General features: G+C 39.7%; 1 protein-coding gene across 7 annotated transcripts; it reads left to right on the top strand.

Annotated features, from left to right (window-relative positions):
- The first annotated feature begins 4970 nt into the window (after window positions 1-4970).
- Window positions 4971-24518, top strand: LOC111950792 (rho guanine nucleotide exchange factor 9). 7 transcript variants are annotated; one of them, XM_070434545.1, is made up of 12 exons: window positions 5527-5580; window positions 8582-8761; window positions 9639-9728; window positions 16434-16474; window positions 16739-16963; window positions 18278-18457; window positions 18714-18946; window positions 19277-19406; window positions 20109-20240; window positions 21595-21838; window positions 21924-21992; window positions 22325-24518. In XM_070434545.1, the coding sequence occupies exons 5-12, from the start codon at window positions 16889-16891 to the stop codon at window positions 22492-22494; spliced, it is 1233 nt and encodes a 410-aa protein (XP_070290646.1). In that variant the 5' UTR covers window positions 5527-5580; window positions 8582-8761; window positions 9639-9728; window positions 16434-16474; window positions 16739-16888; the 3' UTR covers window positions 22495-24518. The 7 variants fall into 7 exon arrangements, with proteins under 7 accessions (XP_023824442.1, XP_023824446.1, XP_023824443.1 ...); XM_023968674.2 differs by lacking the exons at window positions 5527-5580; window positions 16434-16474 and adding an exon at window positions 4971-5159; XM_023968675.2 differs by lacking the exon at window positions 16434-16474 and having other exon boundaries at window positions 5474-5580.
- Window positions 24519-24864: the final 346 nt, after the last annotated feature.

The following is a 24864-nucleotide window of genomic DNA, read 5'->3' as shown; positions in this document are numbered from 1 at the left end:
TACAAATCTACATAGACCGCCACCCCTTGTCACCAGAGGCCGCTGTACTATCTTGCCGAAAAAGCATAAAACCCGCCAGCTGTATGTTATTCATGTTGTCGTTCAGCCACGACTCGGTGAAAGTAAGATATTACAGTTTTTAATATCCCGCTGGTAGGATATACGTGATCGTAGTTCGTCTATTTTATTTTCCATTGATTGTACGTTGGCTAATAGGACTGATGGTAAAGGGAGATTACCCGCTCGGCGTCAGATCCTTACAAGGCACCCAGATCTGCGTCCCCGATATTGCCGTCTCTTTCTCCTGCGAATGACGGGGAAGAGGGCCTTGTCGGGTGTCTGAAGTAAATCCTTCCCGTCCGACTTGTTAAAGAAAAAGTATTCCTCCTGTTCGGGGTGAGTAATTGCTGCCCTGATATCTAGAAGCTCTTTTCGGTCATAAGACACGGAGGAAGAAACATTATGTACAAAACAAGTTACAAATAACGCGAAAAAACACACACAATAGCACATTTGGTTAGGGGATCGTAAAACGGCAGCCATCTCCTCCAGCGCCATTACTTATACACTGAGTATACATTAAGAACACCTTCTCTTTCTTTGACATAGAATGACCAGGTGAATCCAGGTGAAAGCTATGATCCCTTATTGATGTCTCTTGTTAAATCCACTTCAATCAGTGTAGATAAAGGGGAGGAGACAGGTTCTAGAATGATTTTTAAGACAATGGAGACATGTATTGTGTATGTGTGCCATTCAGAGTGTGAATAGTCAAAACAAAAGATTTAAGTACCTTTAGACGGGGTATGGTATTAGGTGCCAGGCGCACCGATTTGTGTCAAGAACTGCAATGCTGCTGGGTTTTTCACACTCAACAGTTTTAAAGATTTTATGTCACATGCACAAGTACAGTGAAATGCCTTTCTTGCAAGCTCTAACCCCAACAATGCAGTAATCAATAACAATGCAATACTAATAATAACAATGAAAACCTAAAACACACTAAATATCAAAATAAGAAATAGAAAGAACCTAATAAAGTAAGTAAGCATACTATATACAGGGTTAGTTCCAATACCATATTTACAATGTACATGGATACTGGAGTGATAGAGGTAGATACTGTATCTATAGGGGTAAGGTGACTAGGCATCAGGATATATGATAAACAGAGTAGCAGCAGAWTAGCTGATGATTTTATGTGAGTGGATGTGTGTAGAGTCAGTATAAATGTATGTGCATATTATGTGTGTGTGAGCAAATTATGGAGTGAGTGTTTGTATGTGTGTTGGAGTATCAGTGTGCGTAGTAACAAAAGTGCAAAAATAAGAATAAAATACAAGTTCAACTCAGATAGTCTGTGTAGCCATTTTGTTAGCTATTTCATCGCTATTTAGCAGTCTTATGGCATGGGGATGGAAGCGGTTCAGGAGCCTGTTGGTGTCCCGTGTATATCAAGAATGGTCCACCACCCAAAGGACATCCAGCCAACTTGACACAACTGTAGGAAGCATTAAAGTCAACATGGGCCAGCATCCCTGTGGAAAACTTTCGACACCTTGTAGAGTCCATGCCCCGATGAATTGAGGCTGTTCTGAGTGCAAAAGGGTTTAATGTTTGATATACAGTGCCTTGCAAAAGTATTCATCCCCCTTGGCATATTTTCCTATTTTGTTGCATTACAACCTGTAATTTAAATGGATTTTTATTTGGATTTCATGTAATGGACATAAACAAAATAGTCCAAATTGGTGAAGTGAAATAAAAAAAAAGAACTTGTTTACATTTTTATTTAAATGGAAAAATGTACGTGCTTATGTATTCACCCCCTTTGCTATGAAGCCCCTAAATAAGATCTGGTGCAACCAATTACCTTCAAAAGTCACATAATTAGTTAAATAAAGTCCACCTGTGTGCAATCTAAGTGCCACATGATCTGTCACATGATCTCAGTATATATACACCTGTTCTGAATGGCCCCAGAGTCTGCAACAGCACTAAGCAAGGGGCACAACCAAGCAAGTGGCACCATGAAGAACAAGGAGGTCTCCAAACAGGTCAGGGACAAAGTTGTGGAGAACTACAGATCAGAGTTGGGGTATAAAAATATCTGAAACTTTGAACATCCCACTGAGTACCATTAAATTCATTATTTAAAAATTGAAAGAATATGGAACCACAACAAACCTGCCAAGAGAGTGCCGCCCACCAAAACTCATGGACCAGGCAAGGGGGGCATTAATCAGAGAGGCAACAAAGAGAGCAAAGATAACCCTGAAGGATCTGCAAAGCTCCACAGCGGAGATTGGAGTATCTGTCCATAGGATCACTTTAAGCTGTAAACTCCACAGAGCTGGGCTTTACGGAAGAGTGGCCAGAAGAAAGCCATTGTTAAAGAAAAAATAAGCAAACACGTTTGGTGTTCGCCAAAAGGCATGTGGGAGACTCCCCAAACATATGGAAGAAGGTACTCTGGTCAGATGAGACTAAAATGTAGCTTTCTGGCCATCAAGGATAACGCCATGTCTGGCGCAAACCCAACACCTCTCATCACCCCGAGAACACCATCCATGGTGATACTGCCACCATGGTGGTGGCAGTATCATGCTGTGGGGATGTTTTTCATCGGCAGGGACTGGGAAACTGGTCAGAATTGAAGGAATGATGGATGACGCTGAATACTGGGAAATTCTTGAGGGAAACCTGTTTGTCTTCCAGATATTTGAGACTGGGACGGAGGTTCACCTTCCAGCAGGACAAAGACCCTAAGCATACTCCTAAAGCAACACTCGAGTGGTTTAAGGGGAAATATTTAAATGTCTTGGAATGGCCTAGTCAAAGCCCAGACCTCAATCCAATTGAGAATCTGTGGTATGACTTAAAGATTGCTGTACTCCAGCGGAACCCATCCAACTTGAAGGAGCTGGAGCAGTTTTGCTTTGAAGAATGGGCAAAAATCCCAGTGGCTAGATGTGCCAAGCTTATAGAGACATACCCCAAGAGACTTGCAGCTGTAATTGCTGCAAAAGTTGTCTCTACAAAGTATTGACTTTGGGGGGGTGAATAGTTATGCACGCTCAGGTTTTTAGTTTTTTTGTATTATTTCTTGTTTGTTTCACAATACAAATAATTTTGCATCTTCAAAGTGGTAGGCATGTTGTAAATCAAATGATACAAACCCCCCCAAAATCAATTTTAATTACAGGTTGTAAGGCAACAAAATAGGAAAAATGCCAAGAGGGGTGAATACTTTTGAAACTGAAAGCTCTATGATTTTAATTTAAAAGAACACATTTGAACATTAACAAGTGAACAAAATAAAAATGTGACTTGGACTGTGAGACTATTTGAAGTGTAGATGGGCCAAGGCTGGGTCATTTCAGCGCAATGGATCCACTACAAAGGCTGTGGTAGCATAGCAGCAGGAAAATAATATATTGCCAGCACTACGGACGGCTATATCTGTACTCTAATACAGGACGAGTAAAGGTCCAAACAAATATATATTGTTTCTCGTTGCTTATTTGAGCTGTTCTTGCCATAAGATATACTTGGTATTTTACCAAATAGGGCTATCTTCTGTATACCACCCCTACCTTGTCTTTACACAACTGATTGGCTCAAATGCATTAAGAAGGAAAGAAATTCCACAAATTAACTTTTAACAAAGCACACATGTTAATTGAAATGCATTTCAGGTGACTACCTAATGAAGCTGGTTGAGAGAATGCCAAGAGTGTGCAAAGCTGTCATCAAGGCAAAGGGTGGCTACTTTGAAGAATCTCAAATATAAAATATATTTTAATTTGATAAACACTTTTTTGGTTACTACATGATTCCAAATGTGTTATTTCATAGTTTTGATGTCTTCACTATTATTCTACAATGTAGAAAAAAAAMAAAAAAATAAAGAAAAACCCTTGGATGAGTAGGTGTGTCCAAACTTTTGACTGGTACTGTATATTAATACATTTTTATTTTTCAGGGGGTGCTGCAGCACCCTCAGCACCTCTACTTCCTGTGGCTATGTGTAGTAGAGGTATGTAGATTTTCCACTGCAGTGGTTTAGCCCCACTGTAATGTAGCAGTCTCCCTGGTTTAATGTTTCACTGGACTTCTACAGTACCCCTCCACTCCATCCCCCTACCCAGGCCTCCTCTTTCTGATACACAGTATTTTGTGAAAGCTTATTCTAAAAGCATATTCAGTGGTAGAAAGAACTGTACGGGTGTGTTGGAACAGCAAAGCTGCTGGTTATCCTCAACCACTTGTCCTATTAGCCTAAAGCATATTTTCTCCCCATCCTGTGCTGTGTTGTTTTAATTGATCTTATTTAATTTATTGGATTATTGTTCAATTGAATTATTATTCTTGTGAGTTTTTTCAACTGAAGTTTATGTGTTGTTGGAAGTCTGAGACTTCCAAGGTTGATAGTGCTAATATTCACCTCTGTCATCATGCTTCTGAGAGTTACAGAAGTGACAGCTATGGGTCCAGTGAACACTCGAGCTCAGAGTCCATGGGGATTGGGAGTGACAGGTGCACAGGAGCCATGAGGAGAGATGAATCTCCAATTATTTATCAAACTGTTAAGACCTTTCAATGATTTCTGTGGATTGGTTCAAGTGGGTGGATGTCAACATTTCTTTTGAAAAATACCTACTATTATACCTACTATTATCAATTGTTACAGTAGCCTAGGCCTATAATGAAATTATGACATTTTAATTGCAAATTGACACAGTCCAATAGAACAACCATCGCAACCCGAACGCAGTGTCTGTTTATGTTCCTTTTGTTGAGTATTTCAGGGCTGTGATTGTAACTATGTTTTGATGAGCCAGCGTCACGAGGTTAGGACACCCATTTTAAAGCATAGATAGGAACAATAAATGATGAGCCCCCAATTTGCGTCTGTGGTATGTTCTTCTATGCATGAAGCACCGCCCAGGCTTTTGCTCCCCACTACGCAGGGAGAGATGCAGTAGTAGCATTCTACAGTGGCTACGTTACCGTCACAATTTTAGTGCATGCAAAGACCCTACCTGCTAATGCAAAACGGCACTCAAATCGTCAAATCGGGAAACTAGCAGACTACGGGTGTCAGAGTGGAAAGGGAACTAACGGTGGAGACTCTGATGATGATGAGGATGATGATGGTGAGGATGATTCTGTAAGAGTTATAAACATGAATACAATATTATGTGAAAGAGGATATAATTAGAGATTTATATATTTTTCCTTGCATTTAGATACAATTATGAACAGTCACACAAAATGTTGGTGTACAATAATCTGCACCTTAACCGATTGCATTTTGTTGCGCTCATGTACTACATTATGACCTTGGATATGAAAATTATAATTTGCATGATCGTAATCATCGTATATGATGCTTATGTTTGTGTGGTTAGTGGTGGCTGATACTGTGCCTCAGTGTGCGTATGGATAATCGCAGCCCGCACGCAAGTTTAGCCTACGCACGGCGTGCAGTGGAGGCAAGGAAGTGGGAGCGAATGCGCGTTCTTATGGAGGGACACAGGGCTTCAACATGGCCTCATCACGATATGAATGGCGCTGGTATATTCTATTTTTTCATATCTTGTTTGTGGTTTACCTTTTCTTTAACATGTCGACCATCAGTCGAATATGGCAGTCACGGAGCGCCAGATTGGTTATACAGATTTAAAGGAAAGGTTCCTTGGCCTCTGTTCCCTCGTAAATATTTTTTTATTGGCATGTTGTAAAACACATCCCGCATGTGGGTTCTGTTGATTAGCCTACTTGGCAATGGTGCTCGGTTGAAATAAATGAGGTCTCATCACATCATCTTCTTGATCTGGTAGGATTGAAAGAACGCGATTTAATAATAGAATAGAATATATTAGAATAATGTCATTATTCAGCATGTAAGCTCTAAATGGCTGTGTAGATAACATTTTGTACCAACCAACATGTCATGTCTTAGAGCTAATGGGCGCAATGCAAACAAACAGTATCATCTAGCATATAGCCTAATAATGTTATTATTTGTTATCGAATGTAGAGTTGTCTGTCTTAAAAAAAATATTGACCCTGTTTTAATGGTTTTACGTTGATATTGAAGTAGTTTTTATGTCTATTCTTCCATGCTTCTACTATATCTCACTGTAGGCCCCGTGGTGCAACATAGGCATATGGTTGTATTTCCATTGCTTTTAGTGAATGACAGTGGGTAGGCCTAAATAGTATGCGTATATGCATCATGTTTTGTAAAGTAGGCTAAATATAATGCAGTTTTCCTTTTCATAGTGACAATTCTACAGATGCTATGAATATGATTGCATGTTTTTGTTGTGTGTGTGTTTGCAACCTAATTCAAGATAGACCTACTGTTTCTCTGCTGTATGGAATGCTTACAGTGCTGTTCATATTGCAGGGTCCCAGTAAAACAAATGGTGATGCAATGAGTCTCACAGGAGATAAAATAGCTGTATTACAAAAAGGCAATGCTCTGGTAGTGTAATAACACTAATACTGTCAGTATGCAGACATTCCTTTAAAAAAAGACATGATTATTCATTAGTTGTATTATGAGGAAGCGAAAGGTAGGTTGTCAAATCAAAACATGGGTGTGCATATTTAATGCAGGCAGGGGTGCATTCACATGGAGATGCATGTGGAGCAAAAATACCTCTTTATATTCTTGAGCTTGTGAGTTATAGTGGAGAGTGAGCACTCTTGCCACATTTATCAGGGGACAGACATGTTGACTTGTACATTTGTATATTACTGTGAGGGCTTGTCTGTTTTAATTCTGTTGTATCTCTCATTGTTTGGGCTATCACCTTTTTTGTTTCACTCATGATGTTATTATGATTCCAGAGCTCAGACACTGGCACCTGTGGTCTATTGCATAAATCCTTGTTTATAGAAATGTTAATTATGTTAATAGCCTACATAAAGTCAGTTGGCCTTCTGTAACCTGGAATAGGTCATGACATTAGCATGTGAATGGAGGGTAGGTTTTTCTCTGCATTATATATTAGAGAAACGTTGTTGAGTAAAACACAAATTATGGCAAAGTTTGTTGCTTGTTTTGGGATTATGAGAAAAACAGTCACTCCAAGCAGAGCAACTACAGCTATGTTTTAGGGATTTATTGACCATAACAGCTTGGCTGTGTAATCCGGGTCAATGCACAAATGTAGTATCTACCAGCCTGCACCCTGTTTCAATATGGTGCGCCGGCTCCCTTGAGCCTGCATTGCATTCCAGCCAACTACACAAAGCTCTAGCCAACTACACAAAGCTCTAGCCAACTACAAAAAGCTATAGCCAACTACACAAAGCTCTCTAGAGCAATAGGCTATCCTTTATGTTTATATTCAGCTTTTTACACTATACTGTAGATTGTTGAGTTTTGAGACAAGAAGAGATTTGGTTGATTTGTATATTTTCTGAGCATATTTAACTGCTTTTCTTAGTAGTTTGACTGAACCGTGTACTACCAATCATCTTATGTAACATGTATATTTTACACTGGGGAGAAGTGTATTATGTACAGTAAATCTGTTTTAGACAGAATAAGGCCAATTACAGATTTTGCTGACAAACCCAGGGCCATTTTGTGAGAGGGAGTGGAAAGACGAAAAGTGGCACAGGTGTAATAAAATATTTTAACCATTGTGGGTGATACAATTAATAGGGTGGTCAAACTGAATTTGTTTTGTTTGACCTGGCTTATACTGTGGCAATACGGATGGGGAAATATTAACACAATCATTCCTCTTCATGAGACTTCATTTGAGCAGTTTTAGATCTCCCCACTTTCATGTCTAAACCCTAGATTAAGATTGATCATCTGTAGAAGGAGGTATTCCCTCAGGGTGGACACAAATAGGCATGTGTCTGTTAGAGTATCATCCTTGAGTCATCTCTACCCACTACTCGATCTTATACTTAATCCTATTGCAGTGTCCATCGGTGGTATGATCGATGGTGGAATGAAACTTTGGTGTCTTTTAGTTAGTTGGTTGTGTTTGTCTGGGCACTTATGGTGGATTTAATATTGGAGAAGATTAGAGCAAATAAGTTTAAAAAATAAAGTATATATATTTACATACCAGTCAAAAGTTTGGACACACCTACTCATTCAAGGGTTTTTCATTATTTTGACTATTTTCTACATTGTAGAATAATAGTGAAGACATCACAACTATGAAATAACACATATGGAATCATGTAACCAAAAAAAGTGTTAAACAAATCAACATGTAGTTTATATTTTAGATTCTTCAAAGTAGCAACCCTTTGCCTTGACAGCTTTGCACACTCTATGTGTATGTAGATAAGTTGGTTAAAAACTCAGATATGATCACCAAGACTTGACAGTGCCCTCCTGCCCTTTTGCTAGAAGTTGAATGAGAACTAGAGTACTAATAAGCACTTACACTCCTATCTCACCCTTTCCCCCCCATTTTCCCTCTTCCCCCTCTCCCCTCACCCCAATATCCCATTTTCCCTCTCCTCTCTTCTCTTTTTCTCTTCTCTTTCACATCTCACTTCCCTTCTCTCCTCTCCCCTATCCTCACCCTCACAGTTGATCAGTGGAGGATCCATCGTCAGCGCTGAGGCAGTATGGGATCATGTCACCATGGCCGACAGGGAGTTGGCATTTAAGGCGGGGGATGTAATCAAGGTCCTCGATGCATCAAATAAGGACTGGTGGTGGGGACAGATTGACGATGAAGAAGGATGGTTCCCAGCCAGCTTTGTGAGGGTGAGTGGAGCCATCAACGATTTTCTCATTCTGTGCTGCACCATGTCTTGCCTATCAACCAGAACACAAGGGTTCACCACCTATTCACAATGGTGTGATAGATTATCAGTTTTGAGGAGAAGTAAACTACACGGAGTTCAACTAGTAATTTAACTACATTTTMCAGTAGCTTGGTGGTAGTTGAACTAAATTCAAATCTATGTAGTGTTTTCAGTAGATAATAAAAGTTGTTTTTGCCTTGTGTAGCTAACTACTGGAACTACACACTACCTTTTTTTGGGGCAATAATACATTTTCTTTTTGGGCATCAGTCCTGCCTAATTCTAACTTCAAACATCGTTTTTGTGTTTAATAGGCTAAAAACAAATTATGTTAACGTATGACCCCAAAGTGAGCTGTTCTTGCAGTTTGTAGAAATTTCAGATGTATAATAWTTTTTTGCGAAGTAGTTTGGATGAAGTGAACTATTTCTTCAAAGTAACTTTAGTTAAGTAAACTATATTTTTCTTCAGGGTAGCATAACTTCTTCCTGTGTGAAGTAATAGGTAGCTTGGTAAACTATATTTTCAGAGTAGCTTCCCCACTACTCATTTGACACTGCCTTATCATTGATAATTATTGATTGACTGCCCCGTTTTGAAGGCAGATATTTTAGGCTTTGATGGTGATGATGATGATTTGATATTGATAAAAATATGATTATGCCATGGTAATCTCACAGCAACTAAACATTTTTACTAGTCTCCAAATGAAATACTGTGAAAACAAGAAGACATCAGAAAAGTGAGGAGTTAATACTTGGTGGTTATCACTACTAGCCTTCTCACTCTGCTACAAATGAGTCTGAACTAGGTATGTCATGTTTTTCTCTCCAAAGGTTGAACCCCACCCACCACAACCTCAAACAAAACAGGTTTTCTATATCAACCCTATAGCAYCTCCAAGGTTCCAAAACACGACTACCAAGGTGCGTTTAATAGTTTCAGCAAGAATTTCAAAGCATCTGTTTTAACTAGCATCTCACTGCACATTGGACCACCCCATATCTAACATCTTGTAGCTTTGATACTACTGCTTCCATTTGCCGACAACACCATGCTTCAAGTGTCAAGCTTGTAATGGTATTAAGGTTGAACTATGGTATCTCAAACAAGCATAGAGAATAGTTATTGTTCATTCTTAATTGATAAAGTGCATCCACCAAAAACTAAACAAACAAATAGAAATGTGTTAATTTCCAACTTGGGAAAATTGTAGGAAACCTTTTCCAAGTTGGCCTTGAAAGTGAGTGGTGGGCTCTGCTTTGCTCTCCACTCCCTCTCACACACTCTATCTATCTCTTTCCACTCAATCTCTTTCTTTCATTCTCCTTTCACTCTTATTCTCACTCTCTGCTCTCTCACTKAACTGAAAAGCGAGCACTGYGGCACTGATTCATCTCAGATCTGAATGATGAAACATGTATGACCACCCTTTTAGCAGAGGACAGGGCATATCAAACAGGTGGATAAGTGATGAGTGACTCAAATACAAGTTATTTAATGGTTATTTTATATAACTGGATTTGTTGGCATGTTGGAAGTTATTTTCAGTACATTTTCTAAAATCTTAAGAGCATTTCTGGATTATTGCACCAATCCTATGAATTTACCATACAGCTTTTGTCCACTGGTCCAAGGAAACAGAGAGAGTGGGACCTAAATAGACGCCCATGGACAATGAGCTCAGGCTGAGATAAACCGTGTACACAAAGTACCATCAAGCACTGAGACAGACCCATCGCCAGGATCAAGTGACTTAGGGGGCACTTGAAATCGGTGAGGGGGATTTTTTTMGGGGGGGTTCTTGCATTGGAATTATATTGAATTCTGCGTATATAATCATACTATACCACAATAAACATCAAGTTCAAATGATGAGATCATTGAGTGATTTTGAAATCTGTAGCATATCTCTGCTGTGCTTTATCAGCACAATGGACAGCACCCTACAGCTAGGCCGTTTTGGTAATGAGTATAGTCTACAAGATAGAGCAATTCATCTTTTCAAACAGCATATGTGAATGCAGCCATACACACAGCTGTCTTACCCAAATAATGCAAACTTAATGATGAAAGTAGAAGCATAGTTATTCATGCATGCAAACAAAAATACTGACTAGCACACTCTTAGAAAAAAGGGTTCCAAAAGTTGTTTTTGGCTGTCCTATAGGAGAACCCTTTTTGGTTCCATGTAAAACCCTTTTTGGMTCCAGATAGAACCCTTTTGGGGTCCAATTACAACCGTCTGTGGAAATGGTTCTACATGGAACCAAAAGAGTTCTACCGAGGACAAAAAGTGGTCTTCAAAGGGTTCTCCTATGGGGACAGCTGAAGAACCCATTTAGGGTCTAGATAGCACCTTTGTGCAGTTTGGCTTGGAATACCGACACAACTGCGAATGCGAATAAATGTGAACAGACCAAAACAGCAGGAAACCAAGTAGTAGGCCTAGTAAACAAAATATCTGATCAATGAAGGCTTGACACAATTTATATTTAGGCTAGTTACATTAACAGTAAACAAAAGGCAAATGGAGATCCAAATAACCAAAACATAGCCTACAGCCTACTACAGTGAGATGCAACCGTGCACAGCTGTCTTGCCAAATAAATAGGCCTATAGGCCCGCTTCAAACATGGAAAACCATGGCACTCGCTCATGAGTTCAGCAACACGTTGTTATATGGCACAATACACTTCTGTGAATCAAATTCAACCCATGTAATCATTTAAGCAACGCCAGCCTACCATGAACACGTTTCTAATACGTACAGTTCCATTTACAGCAACTCAAACCAATAGGCTACCAAGAAAACAATAATAGAATGTATCTATTTCTATGATGAAACATACCCATATGTAGCTTTACCCAGGGGCGTCATTTGGGTTCTTACATTGGAATTATATTGAATTCTGCTTATATCCCGCTATACCACAATAAACATAAACGTTACAAAAAGAAGTGACAGGTTCAATGGCACAAAATCTTGCTGCTCTCTATCAGCACCATGGGCAGCGCCCTACACACTAAAGCAAGATTTTGATAAAAACCAAACAGCTAGATTATTTCAATCTTACCTTCCCAAAAGAGTTGCAGCTTCCTTGATGCTCTGTGGAACTTGAGTAATCGATCATTCCATTCTCCCCAAAATCTTCTTGCCATTTGGATGAGTTGAGCTTTTCTCGGATGTAGCATGCTTCTTCTGTGCTGACGGAACTCGTTTGTCAAAGTGGAAAATGAGTTCTTGCATGTAGCTGTGGACGCCTCAAAAGTCAGTCCATGTTTCAGTGCAGTCAGCATAACGGAGAGAGGCTCGGGGAATCATTGCAGAATATCAAGTGGGCTCCATTTGTCCTCATTGGAGCCAGAGCGGGCGATTTCAGTCTGCAAAAACTGGCGAGCAACACTAAACTAAGCTTCCACCAAATCTGTTTTGCTTAGATCCAGCAGTGGTTTCCCCTTTTTCAGATCTAGAAAGTCATTGCTCTCTGTGTTAAGGACACACAGGGCCTCCACCAGTTGGCTGTTGTGTTCGCTAAATCGTTKTGACATTTCTGACTCGTGCTGAAGAACAGTCTTTTACACTCAGTCTCATCTCCTCTGTCCTGTTGGCCTACTGTACTGTCCACCAGATATTGCTGGAGATTTGTACTTACCTAACTGTGTCATTTGCTTGGAGCTGGTGGTGGTGCATCATATCCTTTGGTTCTATCAATATAATTCTTCCAGTTAGAATACCCAGCTTGGGTGAAGGCCTTGTCTGCGTTGTTTGGGAAACAAAATGCAYCATCTGCATAAAACCGAGTATTCCAGCCACTCTCTTCCTATGAACCAGATGCTATTACATTAAAGTTTTTGGGACAGAAAACTTGCGGCATGGGCAGGATTCTAGGCTAAKCTGGGCTGGCTCCTTTGTTCCAAGATCATCAGGAACAGTGGAGGTGGCTGTGGTGGAGCCATTATCCTTGCGGCGTTTGTGGAAGGATGCTAGCTACAGCTAGCTAAGAGTAAAGCAGTTTCAACGGTAAACTTGACCCCAACCTTATAAATCAAAATCAAATATTACAGACGGAGGCGTATCACGGTCACTTAGCCTACCACAAAGATGAGAGATGAGAAGCGTTTTCCCCCACTTTTTATGTAAACCCAAAGGAGTTACACCTAACCGCCCTGTGCTTTCCATAGCCCCCCTACACACACTGCAGTGCGCCCTGTCCATTGTGCTGACACAGCGCAGCGGAGATACAGATTTTTTCACCCGCTAACCTGTCACTCAATCAGTTAAACTTTTTTTGCTATTTTTATATAGGGACTTAAAACTTAAACTGAGGGGGCTAAAGTTTGAACTGAGGGGGCTAACTCTTCGAGCCGGCCCGCACTGAGACCAGATGTCTGGAAAAGATTACTTACAACAGAGGCCATTTGTGACTCTTGTATGGCCACATCAGAAGGGTCCCATGACTCTATGTATATTAGGGCAGGGTCTAGTGTTTGTAACATATATTGGCATATGCTTTATACCCATCTTCTTTATGTGCGGTCTCTCAAAGTGTGGTTGGTTACCCAAGTAGTGGTGAAGAACAAAACAGCACAACCGATAACTAACTTACAGTAGCTGGTCTCATTAATGACCACCATCAAAGTTAAACAACTACCTCATATTTGCGAACAAACAGATATCATATATGTCAGGACGATTGAGCAAAACTCTCTGGAGTAAATGTTTCAGCCTCATCTTTTTTCAATTTGACTGAATCTACAGACTGATCTCATCTCATTTCATGTGTTGATTTTCTTTGTGTGACAAGAAATAGTAAGAGAATTCTATGGGAACATAGTACCCTCATATCCTAGATGGCAATGTGCCCATTAACAACACAGTTGCTTCATGGCTGGCTTTGAAATGTGTATTCTCCTGAAAAACATCATGATTATGTAGATGGGCATTAGGAGTCAGCTACCTACCCTGTGTTCTCTGGCAAGGATGCTAAAATTAGTTCCCTTTGAGGATTACACAAAGTGACAGTTCATTCTTTGAGATGCCTTCAAGAAACCGATGCACAAATGCGCTCACAACTTCTGTGACTCCTTCAACTAGGAGGTATCAGGTTGTAATCAAACAATGAATACTGCGTAGAAGGACATTGTATACATTTTTTCATGGTTTTATCCCTTTTGTAATGCAATGTTATTTCTTATCTGTGTGTGTGTTAACCAACGCTTAATTTCTTTCCAAGAACACCCAAATCCATGTCCAAAAGATCCACCTTCAGTCTGTAATATCATAATATGACAATTAAAAAGAAAAGGTGGAATTCCATATCACTTTCAGTTTAATAACCACGGCAACATCATAGAATTTTTTTGCTTTGTACCTCAGTTACAGCTTTCTACTCGACATAGTCACAGCACTTTATGAATAAAGAAATCCAACGTTTTTGACAAGTTGGGTGTTTCACTGTGAGTGTTCCTCAGTTACTCTAGGGCAGGGATGGGTAACTTTGATGGGGGTGGGGGCCACCAAAAAATCAGAACTCATCTTGAGGGGCCGCAGTGGCTCGCAGGTCTGCCTACCTACATCCATACACACACATGCAGTCAGAGCCGGCCCTAGCCTTATGGGGGCCCTAAGCAAATGTTTTTTGTAATTTGGCAATTCGACCATGATTAAGTACATCTTTAGATAGCTGGCCGCTACACTAATTTACCGATATAAAAAAAAGAATGCTGACATGGGCTAATGGAGTGACTGTCAGTGACTGAGATAACAAGAGACAAACTGCTGATGCACAACCACATTTCTAAATTGCACCTTGTGTATTCTCCTATTGATCCGTGGGCCTACAAAAGGCGTGTCACGACCAGTTGCCATCCCTGCTCTATTGAGTCCTGATATTTGTGTTCGATGTAAACATATGCAAACTGTTAATTTACAGAACTACAGTGCCTTCTGAAAGTATTCATACCCATTGACTTATTCAACATTTTGTTGTGTTACAGCCTGAATTCAAAATTGATMAAATATATTTTTTTCTCACCCAAGTGAAAACATGTTTTTATATATTTTTTCAGATATATTGAAAATTAAATGCGGAAATATCTAATTAACATACTGTAAGTATTCACACCCGTTTGCTATGAGAGTTCAAATTGAGCTCAGGTGCATCCAGTTTCCATTGATCATCCTTACGATGTCATCTAATAGTTTGGACATAATTTAGAAAGAAACACACGTCATTGTAAGGTTTCACAGTTTACAGTGCATGTCAGAGCAGAAACTGTACCATGAAGTCCAAGGAACTGTCTGTAGAGGCATATATCTGGGGAAGTGTATAAAACCATTTTTCGAGTGTTGAATGTTTCCAAGAGCAGAGTGCTTTCCATCATTGGGAAATTTAAAGAATATGGAACTACCTAGACTCTGTCTAGAGCTGGCCGTCCAACCAAACTGAGCAACCGGAAATAAATGCAAAACATTCTGTGGMCTGATGACACAAAGAATTTAACTTTTTGGCCTGAATGCAAAGCACTATGTCTGGAGAAAACAAGGCACAGCTCATCACTCGTCTAACACCTGATGCTTTTTAGCAGCAGGGACTGAGAGACTGGTAAGGATAGAGGGAGGAATGAATGAAGCCAAATACAGGCAAATCCTGGATGAGAACCTACTTCAGAGTGCAAACTACCTGAGACCGGGGCTCAGGCAGTTTGTTCCAACAGGACAATGGCCCTAAGCATACAGCCAAAGCAACGCTGGATTGGCTTCAGAACAAGAATGTGAAAGTCCTTGAGTGGCCCAGCCAAAGGCCAGACTTGAATCCCATTGAAATCTGTGGTAAGACTTGAAGATTGCTGTTCACCGCCGCTCCCCATCTAACTTAACAGAGCTTGAGAAAGTCRGCAAGGAAGAATGAGAGAAAATCTCAAAATCCAGATGTGCAAAGCTGATGTAGACATACCCAAGACGATTCAAAGCTGTAATCACTGCCAAAGGTGCTTCTACGAAGTGTTGACTCAGGGGTTTGAATACGTATGTAAATTAGATATTTCTCTATTTCATTTTCAAGAAATGTGCAAAAATTTCTAAAACATGTTTTCACTTTGTCATTAAGGGGTATCGTGTGTAGATGGGTGAGGAAGGAAAAAAATAAATGTCATCCATTTTGAATTCAGGCTGTAACACAACAAAATGTGGAATAAGTCAAGGGGAATTCATATTTTTTTTAAAGGCACTGCATGTGGTGTATATTTATATTGTTCATTAGGTTAAGTTATAACATGGTCTATCACTATCAATTTGAACATGGCTCCAATGGGAAACAGACTTCCAGGAGCCACTGTTGAAACACAGTGATAATACAGTGCGGCCTATCAACTGTCCCATTTATCAGTAGCAAAACTCTGTTTTAAATTCCCCCTATCTCTGCCTTACATCGTGTAAGCGCTCTTGCTTTAAGCTCTATTGTGCAGTCACAGTGGTATACTAAGCCTAACTTGCAATTTCATGCTTGTTTATTTTTCTTGTTTCGATGCATACTGTTGCTTTAGCTCAACCTATTTGATGTAAAGGCTTTTTCCCCTTGCAATGTGTTCGCTACAATTCAAGATCAATGACAACCTTTTTTTGACAGGTACCTCTTTTACAGGTGCATCAGAGGAATGAAGACCTGATGTACAGTATATGTATATTTGTTTACTTGTATTTTTGTAACAGGTGTTGTGTTGAATCTAATTATGATGCACAGTGTTAAACTGAAGGAGTGGCATTGAACATTTATTTAAATTGGGGGGGAAAAGTCCCACGGCTTTGTAATTAGTATGGAGTTGTTTTTTGTATTTTAAGTTTATTTTAGATCATATACTTACAACCCAACCCTGATTGTTGATGCTACTGAATATTTGTTCAGGCTGACATTTTGTGTTTGGCTGTCCTCAGCTGTGGGTGAACCAGGAGGAGAACACGGCGGTAGAGACGGTTGAAGGTGCTAGCCCCAGCCCCAGTGAGGTCCAGAACGGCCATGCGGATGCCAGCCCCAGCAGCAGCGACTGCTTGTGCCTGGGCCAGCCCGCCCAGGACAGAGACCAGATGAGGGCCAACATAATCAATGAGATTATGAGTACAGAGCGTCACTACATCAAACACCTGAAGGACATATGTGAGGTAGGCTTGGCTGGCTAGAGGACATCTTCCAGAGACTAAAGGGCATATGTGAGGCAGAGGTTATAGACAATTACCTTGTTTTGGATCATTATCCAACTACTATTCAAAGCATGATAAGCCAGGTTACTAGTGATGATTAAAAATGAAATATAAGATATTTCATGAGCATGAAGGTTGAAGAAGTTTCTTTAAATATATCTAAGTACCCAGTAAACTGTATATCCAATATCTCCACAGTGCTATAACAGCGTTTGTACACTACAGTGATTAGATTATGCAGTACAGTGCTTCCCGTGTCCCTCAGAGGCAAACTTCAATCAATGGTGTTCTAGCCTAACGTAGCAGGGCAGGCGTAAAATAAACACCTGAGCGGTGTTTCTTTCTGGTCCTGATGAGAGAAGAAAAACTGTCAGGGGAGGTTCTCTTCTGCAATGTTGAACCAATCCAGTAAATGCAGAGGAGTTAAGGTGGAGTGTCGCCTTTTTATCAACCAATAGCGGAAGTACAGTTTTAAATTCCCCCTATCTCACAGGCTCTCTTTCCATTTCCCCTGAAAACCGGAAGCATCCAGTGGGTCTGACCCCGCAGAGGGTGATGGTGTTCCAATGAGTAGTGACAGAGCTACAGTGTTTTAGTGAGAGATTAGAAGTGATGACTGGGGGTGTTGACTTGTAAGTGCTGGGATCAGAAATGGTATCCCTCCCATCACACTGCACTCTTCCCCTGCATATATTGTAAAAAGCACGCCATATCTTTCACGCTCCGCCTGTCTCTGTCAAACAATGCACCCAGTAGAGTACATGAAAAAGTACTCAAAAAGCTCTTATCTGATCTATTAATTTTAAAATCAGTTTTCCCTCTGTTTCCACAGAAATATTACATCATCTGGAAATTATGCAGAAAAAAAAGAGTTTAATCAACATCACATGGGAAATTGTAATGTGTAGGTGACTGGGTATTGAAGCGTGATGGTCTCTTAAGTGTGAAACTATATGATTTTTCATGTTTTATTTTAAATGTTATCTGAGAAATAAGCTCCCACAGAGGGGATGAGTTGCCTAACTGAGACTCTTGCTTATAGAGCTGTAGCCATTTTCACTGCTTTTATTTTTCCCCAGGTCTATTCTGGGAAGAATTTGAATAAATAATGACTATGATGCAATCTTTGGCACTGATGCCTTTTTTTATGCTAAGACAAAACTGTTTAAATGCACTGCAGTTAAAACATTTTTTTCAGATGCCATGAAACAACCTGCAATCGCTAATATTGGATCGAAACAAAAATGTTTTTTCTTATTTTCTTTGCTGCGCCAGGGTTACTTCCGGCAATGTAAAAAAAGAAGAGACATGTTCAACGATGACCAGTTGAGGGTCATATTTGGGAACATTGAAGATATCTATAGATTTCAAATGGGCTTTGTCAGAGACCTGGAGAAGCAGTACAATACAGAAGAACCTCATCTCAGTGAAATAGGTCCCTGCTTCCTAGAGCATGTAAGCATTTTTGTATCTCTCAGAATTTCAAGTGTTTTTTAAATGTAATCCCTCACAATAGATTTGAGCAAACCTTGTGTATCATACATACATGCCCATTATCTCATCCTTTGTCTTACATATGAGAACCTTGATGATGGCAGTTCCCTTTGGTTATTAGTTTCAATGGAAAACTTTTGTGAAATCACAAAAAATATAAACATTTGTAGCTTGTTTCAGCATTTTAGACATACTATACACATTTATCTGTTTACAGCAAGATGGCTTTTGGATATATTCGGAGTACTGCAACAACCACGTGGATGCCTGCATGGAGCTCTCTCGACTGATGAAGGATGGCCGCTATCAGCATTTCTTCGAGGCGTGTCGCCTTGTGCAGCAGATGATTGACATCGCCATTGACGGTTTCCTGCTCACGCCCGTCCAGAAGATCTGCAAGTACCCTCTGCAGCTGGCAGAGCTGCTCAAGTACACTGTACAGGAGCACAGGTACCTGTCCCTCAGTCTCAATGTCACATCAAAGATTTACATTCACCTCTGTGTTATGATGAAGGATGTTTCTACTGATAAAGATCCTTCTGGAATGAATGGTCCTTTATGCTCTCAGGCTAATTGTATGAGACATAAGGGTGCCATGAGGGTGTGAGGATCCTAGACGTGGATGCTAAGCTAACAGTATTTTGTGAAGTGAAGTCTACGATAGAGACGTCGCACAGTTTGAATGCCTGACTATTTACAGTACTATAGTTGGCCTTGTGTTCCTTTTTTTCTTAAGTTGCCACCACTGTAACATTGTGTCATCATCCCCTCCTCTTGTAGTGACTACCGTTATGTCGCTGCAGCGCTGGCCGTAATGAGGAATGTCACTCAGCAGATTAACGAGCGGAAGCGTCGCCTGGAAAACATTGAGAAGATAGCACAGTGGCAGGCGTCTGTGCTGGACTGGGAGGTAGGGCTGAGACAGGGTGACAGGAATGAGGAACAAACAAGTACTGTGGGACAAACATACACCAAGCTGTTTTAGTTGAATGTTTTGCTCTGTCAACTCACTCCTTTGCTACTGCACTAGTTTGTGTTGGTCAGAGTTTGTATTTTACAATGCACATCTTTTGATAAGCTGTCAAGTAGAGCCTAGTTGAAGGCTTGGAGAGGCAAGAAGCTGTTTATTCTTTTAAAGGAAAATATATCTCTCCAATCTCTCCTTTTGGAGCATCTGTTCTTTTGATGAAATAAGAAAACACAGACTGTCAAATGCAGTGCATTTTGAAGCACTCCATTTAATCAGGATGAAACTAGTCAGGAGTGAGAAGAGGAAGTGGATGAATCTGTTTTGCTAGACTTGAACCTGTATTTGATACGAGAGAGAGCTAGCGTTATCAGGTCACTCTGACCTAGTTGAAGAGAGTTTTTCCAGAGTTGCGCAGTCACTAAGGTACTGTAATTATGTCAAGTAAAAAAAAAATGTATTTGATTCTTCTCTCAAGATCTAAAGAGTCAACGTTAATGAGATGAAGCCTGTCTTACAAGCCTGTATCTTATCAGCCACTTTTCTAATTTCATAAGCATAAAATGATTCAGTTTTGATGACTATGTATCACAGACCATTATTGATCCTGTTTAAAGATCTGAAGTCTTGTATTTCTCTGTGCAGGGGGATGATGTTCTAGACAGGAGTTCAGAGCTGGTCTACACTGGGGAGATGTCATGGATCTACCAGCCGTATGGGCGGAGTCAGACTAGGGTCTTCTTCCTGTTCGACCATCAGATGGTTCTGTGTAAAAAGGTAAGGTGACCACATCTGGGTCACAAATACTATTTAATTGATCGGAACCAGTCTTGGTGCACCCAGGTGCTTAGTTAACTCCTCTCTTTTGCAGACAGAGTTGGCATGAATTTGCTAAAATGTGATCCATTGGTCAATTTGTTTGTGAATAAAACATGGCAACAAAGTCAGTAGGTGTGTTTGTACCTCCCAGGTTCAAGGCGAATGAAGGTCACGGCTTGAAAAAGAGAATCACGTCACCAGCTTGGTGTGCCTAAGGGGTAATGATTTATTGTGCAAAACAGAAAGTCTCACAGTACTGTAAGAGAAAATGCTTAGCCTCAGCAGTGTGGTGACAGAGACAGAGCTTTAGGACAGTATGACTGCAGTTTTTATGACCAAACATGCTTGTTGGATAGTTTATATGACTTTTTATAGTTTATATGACTTATATGGCAATTCTTATTTACTCCCCAATACCAACAAGACATTTGAGTCATATTCACAAATCTCTACAACTATGGAAAAAAGAATCATCTCAAGAAAAAAAGTTCTTAAATGCATCCAATAACTCAAAATGTCTTGAGAGATTCTGAAATGTCATGTTAAGAAATTCTCAATTAATGAAGTGCTTAGCTCTTAAACCCTCAATCAATCCCATTCTTTAGGTACGCGTCTTTATAAAAGCTTAATCATTCAAATATGATGGTAGCTCTCACAAACTTGTAGCTTGAAATGAAAATGGTCAGGAACACAATTCTTTCATTCAGCTCCTGAAATGGAATGAAACTTGTGGTACAGAATATTATGTCCATTGAAGTAACAGTTCTTGATGGATATACTGTACATCCCGAGTCACCTCTGCTTGTCTATGAGATCTTATCTTTGATCTCCATCGCCTCAGAACTGTGATTGATTCCTGCTTCTGACGTGGATGACAACAGTGTTGTTACATAAGAGAGGCCGTCATGTCCAAAGAGAAGTGAGGGGTAGCTGACAGGCTTACAGTACAGGACACAGGGCTGTTGTGTCCCTCAGAGTTTACCGCTGGCAGCTGCGACAAGTGTGACGCAAGCTCTCAGAGGGGAAAGGAATACAGGAGTACGCAGCAGCATCACTAATGGGGACGGGATGCCTGGWATCTGAAGCAGCTGCTTACAGCATGGACCCCTGTCTGTCACAGGGAAATTGATAGGGTGCAATTATTTCTTCCTGGCTGCCAGGAATTCAAGCCTTTTCATTTCCTGTCTGTCACCTGGGTTTCGCAGTACCTTGCTAGTGTTCAAAGCACTAGTGTAGATGATTCAAAGTAAATTAGAATCTGCTCTCTACTTAGTTTTCCCTTCCACTCCTCCCTCCCTTCCTTGTCCTTCAGGACTTGATACGACGAGACATTCTGTACTACAAGGGCCGCATCAATATGGACAGGTACAATGTAGTTGATGCTGTAGATGGGCGGGATGATGACTTCAACGTGAGTGTGAAGAACGCGTTCAAGCTGAGTAATAAGGACTCAGACGAGATCCACATCTTCCTGGCCAAGAAGCTGGAGGAGAAACTTCGCTGGCTCAGAGGTTTCCATGAGGAACGCAAGATGGTGCAAGAGGATGAAAAAATAGGTGTGTATGTGAAAGAAATGGTCATTTGCACAACAAATTTAAATGGTAAATAAAAATAACAATAACAATGATTTATATTTTTCAGGGTTTGAGATATCAGAGTATCAGAAGCGGCAAGCGGCAATGACAGTGCGAAGAATGACCAAACAGAAAGGTAAATACATACTTAACCAAGTTTTACTAAGTGTCTGCTTTTAGTCCATCTGTAGTGCATCTCTCTCCTCCTTAATATCTCTCTCCTCCTCCTTAATATCTCTCCTCCTTAATATCTCTCTCTCCTCCTTAATATCTCTCCTCCTTAATATCTCTCTCTCCTCCTAATATCTCTCTCCTCCTCCTTAATATCTCTCTCCTCCTCCTTAATATCTCTCTCCTCCTTAATATCTCTCTCCTCCTTAATATCTCTCTCCTCCTCCTTAATATCTCTCTCCTCCTCCTTAATATCTCTCTCCTCCTCCTTAATATCTCTCTCCTCCCAAATTGTAGGCCATAGGTCTGTGCCCCCTGGATACCCCCCTCCTATGGATCCCATGAATCCAGGACAGTACTTAGTAGGAGACAGCTTGGAACAATCAGAATTTGAATTCCCTGAACCTGAAAGGTGCAAGTCTCCCTTCTGGCAGAGCTTCAGCAGGTTAACCCCCTTTCGGAAATAGAGACGAGATAGTTTAGAAAGACCACCTTATTTTTTTTAGAAGCACCGTTCTAATTCAATTGGGACTTTTTTAAAGGGAAATCTGAACACAATAGTATTTGGACCCAAGAGTATTTGGATTGTCAAACATTTAGCTTGTGAGCATCTCATTAATGACTGTACTGTTATAATCACTTTACCTGTATGAGTGCAATGACAACTAGCAACACAACTACCACAGTGAACCACACCTTTGGATCCTGAGAAACCAAAACACCTTCCTATCTCCTGAACTGTGAGAATGTTTTTGTGACCTCAACTAATCCTTGGACAATGGAAAAGGGAATCGCAGGTTTCAAGAAAGAACAAACTGAACATTACTTTTGTGTCCACATTTAAAAACGAGGAAGCGCTAGTCATACATTGATCTTTATGCCAAATCTGGTTGTGTCCTACAGTTCACTGTGACCTTAATGGGCATTTTATAGGTTTCTCTTCTTTTATTTTCTTGTTTTTGTTAAAATGTAAAATGCTGACCAAATGCATCAATCTTGTATTGTTTTTGTTATTATTTATTAACATTTAATTTTTTTAAATTTGTAATGCATGATGAAGTCCAATACAGGTGTTCTATGTGCAATTATATTCTTACGGGTCAAAGGAAAAGAGAATCAGCATCATCAACTTCAATGTGACTCATTCATATACTTTACATCTTGTTGTTTCCTCTAGGATCTTCAGTCTGATAGGAATACCATCTTGATTTGTTCTCCTAATCGTCATTCACACTGATTTTACATAACKAGGAGGGAAGTTTGAGACCTGATATTACAGTATATTCAGCTATCATATAGTATATTGCTTTCTTTACCATCTTACAGTTATTGTATAATACTATGTGGTTATAGTTGCACTTACATAAGATGCACCTGTGATTTCTTCAGGTAGAAGAGTCTGCTAGAATGCCCTTCAACCAAGTCATTCAACAAAGATTGCGATCTCAGAGTCGAACATAGGCTTACCATTCAATTTGACGATAGTTACAGGAAATAACCATGGTTAATGCCAAATCCATTGGATTTATTTTCATGTGATGTTCATTGTTGATAGTGAGAGCTTTATTGCTTAGGACAAGAAAAGAATACCACTTTGTTTAAAAGGTAGCCAAACTACAGTAAAAACATATTGGGAATCATTTTCCTGGGGTGGCTTTCATAGTGCCAGCACAATGTTATGACATTACTGATTTTACACCTGTTATTTCAGGTTTAAGTCTTCACTTCTGCCACCAGGCTTAGATGAAGCAGGAGATGGGGGATGTTTCAGGGGGTTTCCAGTGGGTTTTCTAGGCATTATGATGGCAACTTCAATCAAAAAGTTTTGCCAGAATTGAAAAAATGCAAAGGGAAGGCTGGTGGTCAAGCTTGTTATCTATATTTATATTTAAAGGTTAAAAACAATTTTTAAAAGGATATTTATATGCCTAAAAAATTAACTAGGATTTAATACATTGCACTAAATACAGTGTAAAAGTGCAATATGAAAGTGTGCAGTAATATTGAAAGACAAAACGCTTTTAATATTAAGGCATTTATCTTGATGATCTATGTATGGAGCATTCATATATTTTTAATAAAGTGCATTATAATGAAAACAAACGCTTAAATATCGAATTCTTAAGTTGTTTTTATTTTGTTTTTTGTTTTTATCAATAATTATGGATGATTTATCATTCATTCTGTGACTATGTCTTGGAATAAATCCAAATATGTCAACATGACTGTTTCTTTCATAGCTTAAGTTGTAATGAACCCTGTTTGTTGTAAACAGATGTGCAGTAACATAAACTCCAATGCAATGGATAAACACCAACATCTGATTTAATTTATCTAAATGCCAGGTGTTGATATTTACTATTTCCTCAAAGAATCACCATCTCTCCTTATACTTTCCTCATGATGTACCAAAAGACAAGCACACCAACTTGTAAGATAAATAATGTATAAGATCTACTATTAAAGAATAACCATTGTGTGAAGAAATCAATTTATTGACTATTGCAGGTATGTATGTTGAAAGACTATATGAAGACATTAAACTTTATGAGTAAAATTATGTTTGGAACTGCGCAACTTCAGGATAAGCTACAGTATAATTGCACTATGGCCCCCAGCTAGCTACTTAGGGAAGTGGTAGACTTGGTAGCCCGCTGGCTGTGTGTAACAGCTTTTCAGTTGTTTACGCTAATTAGTGATGTAGTATAGCCTGCTACTGTAGCGGTGGATGACTTAATAAAGACAACAAATGTACTCTATGTCAGGTAAAAGGGATTTAWTAAAGCATGAAAACATTCTTGAATGTGCATCTGCATACATTACATAGACATGTTAAA

The sequence above is a fragment of the Salvelinus sp. IW2-2015 genome, linkage group LG23 (assembly GCF_002910315.2).
Source record: "Salvelinus sp. IW2-2015 linkage group LG23, ASM291031v2, whole genome shotgun sequence".
NCBI classification, from domain to species: Eukaryota; Metazoa; Chordata; class Actinopteri; order Salmoniformes; family Salmonidae; genus Salvelinus; species Salvelinus sp. IW2-2015.
This window is presented reverse-complemented; position numbering and strand designations above follow the sequence as displayed.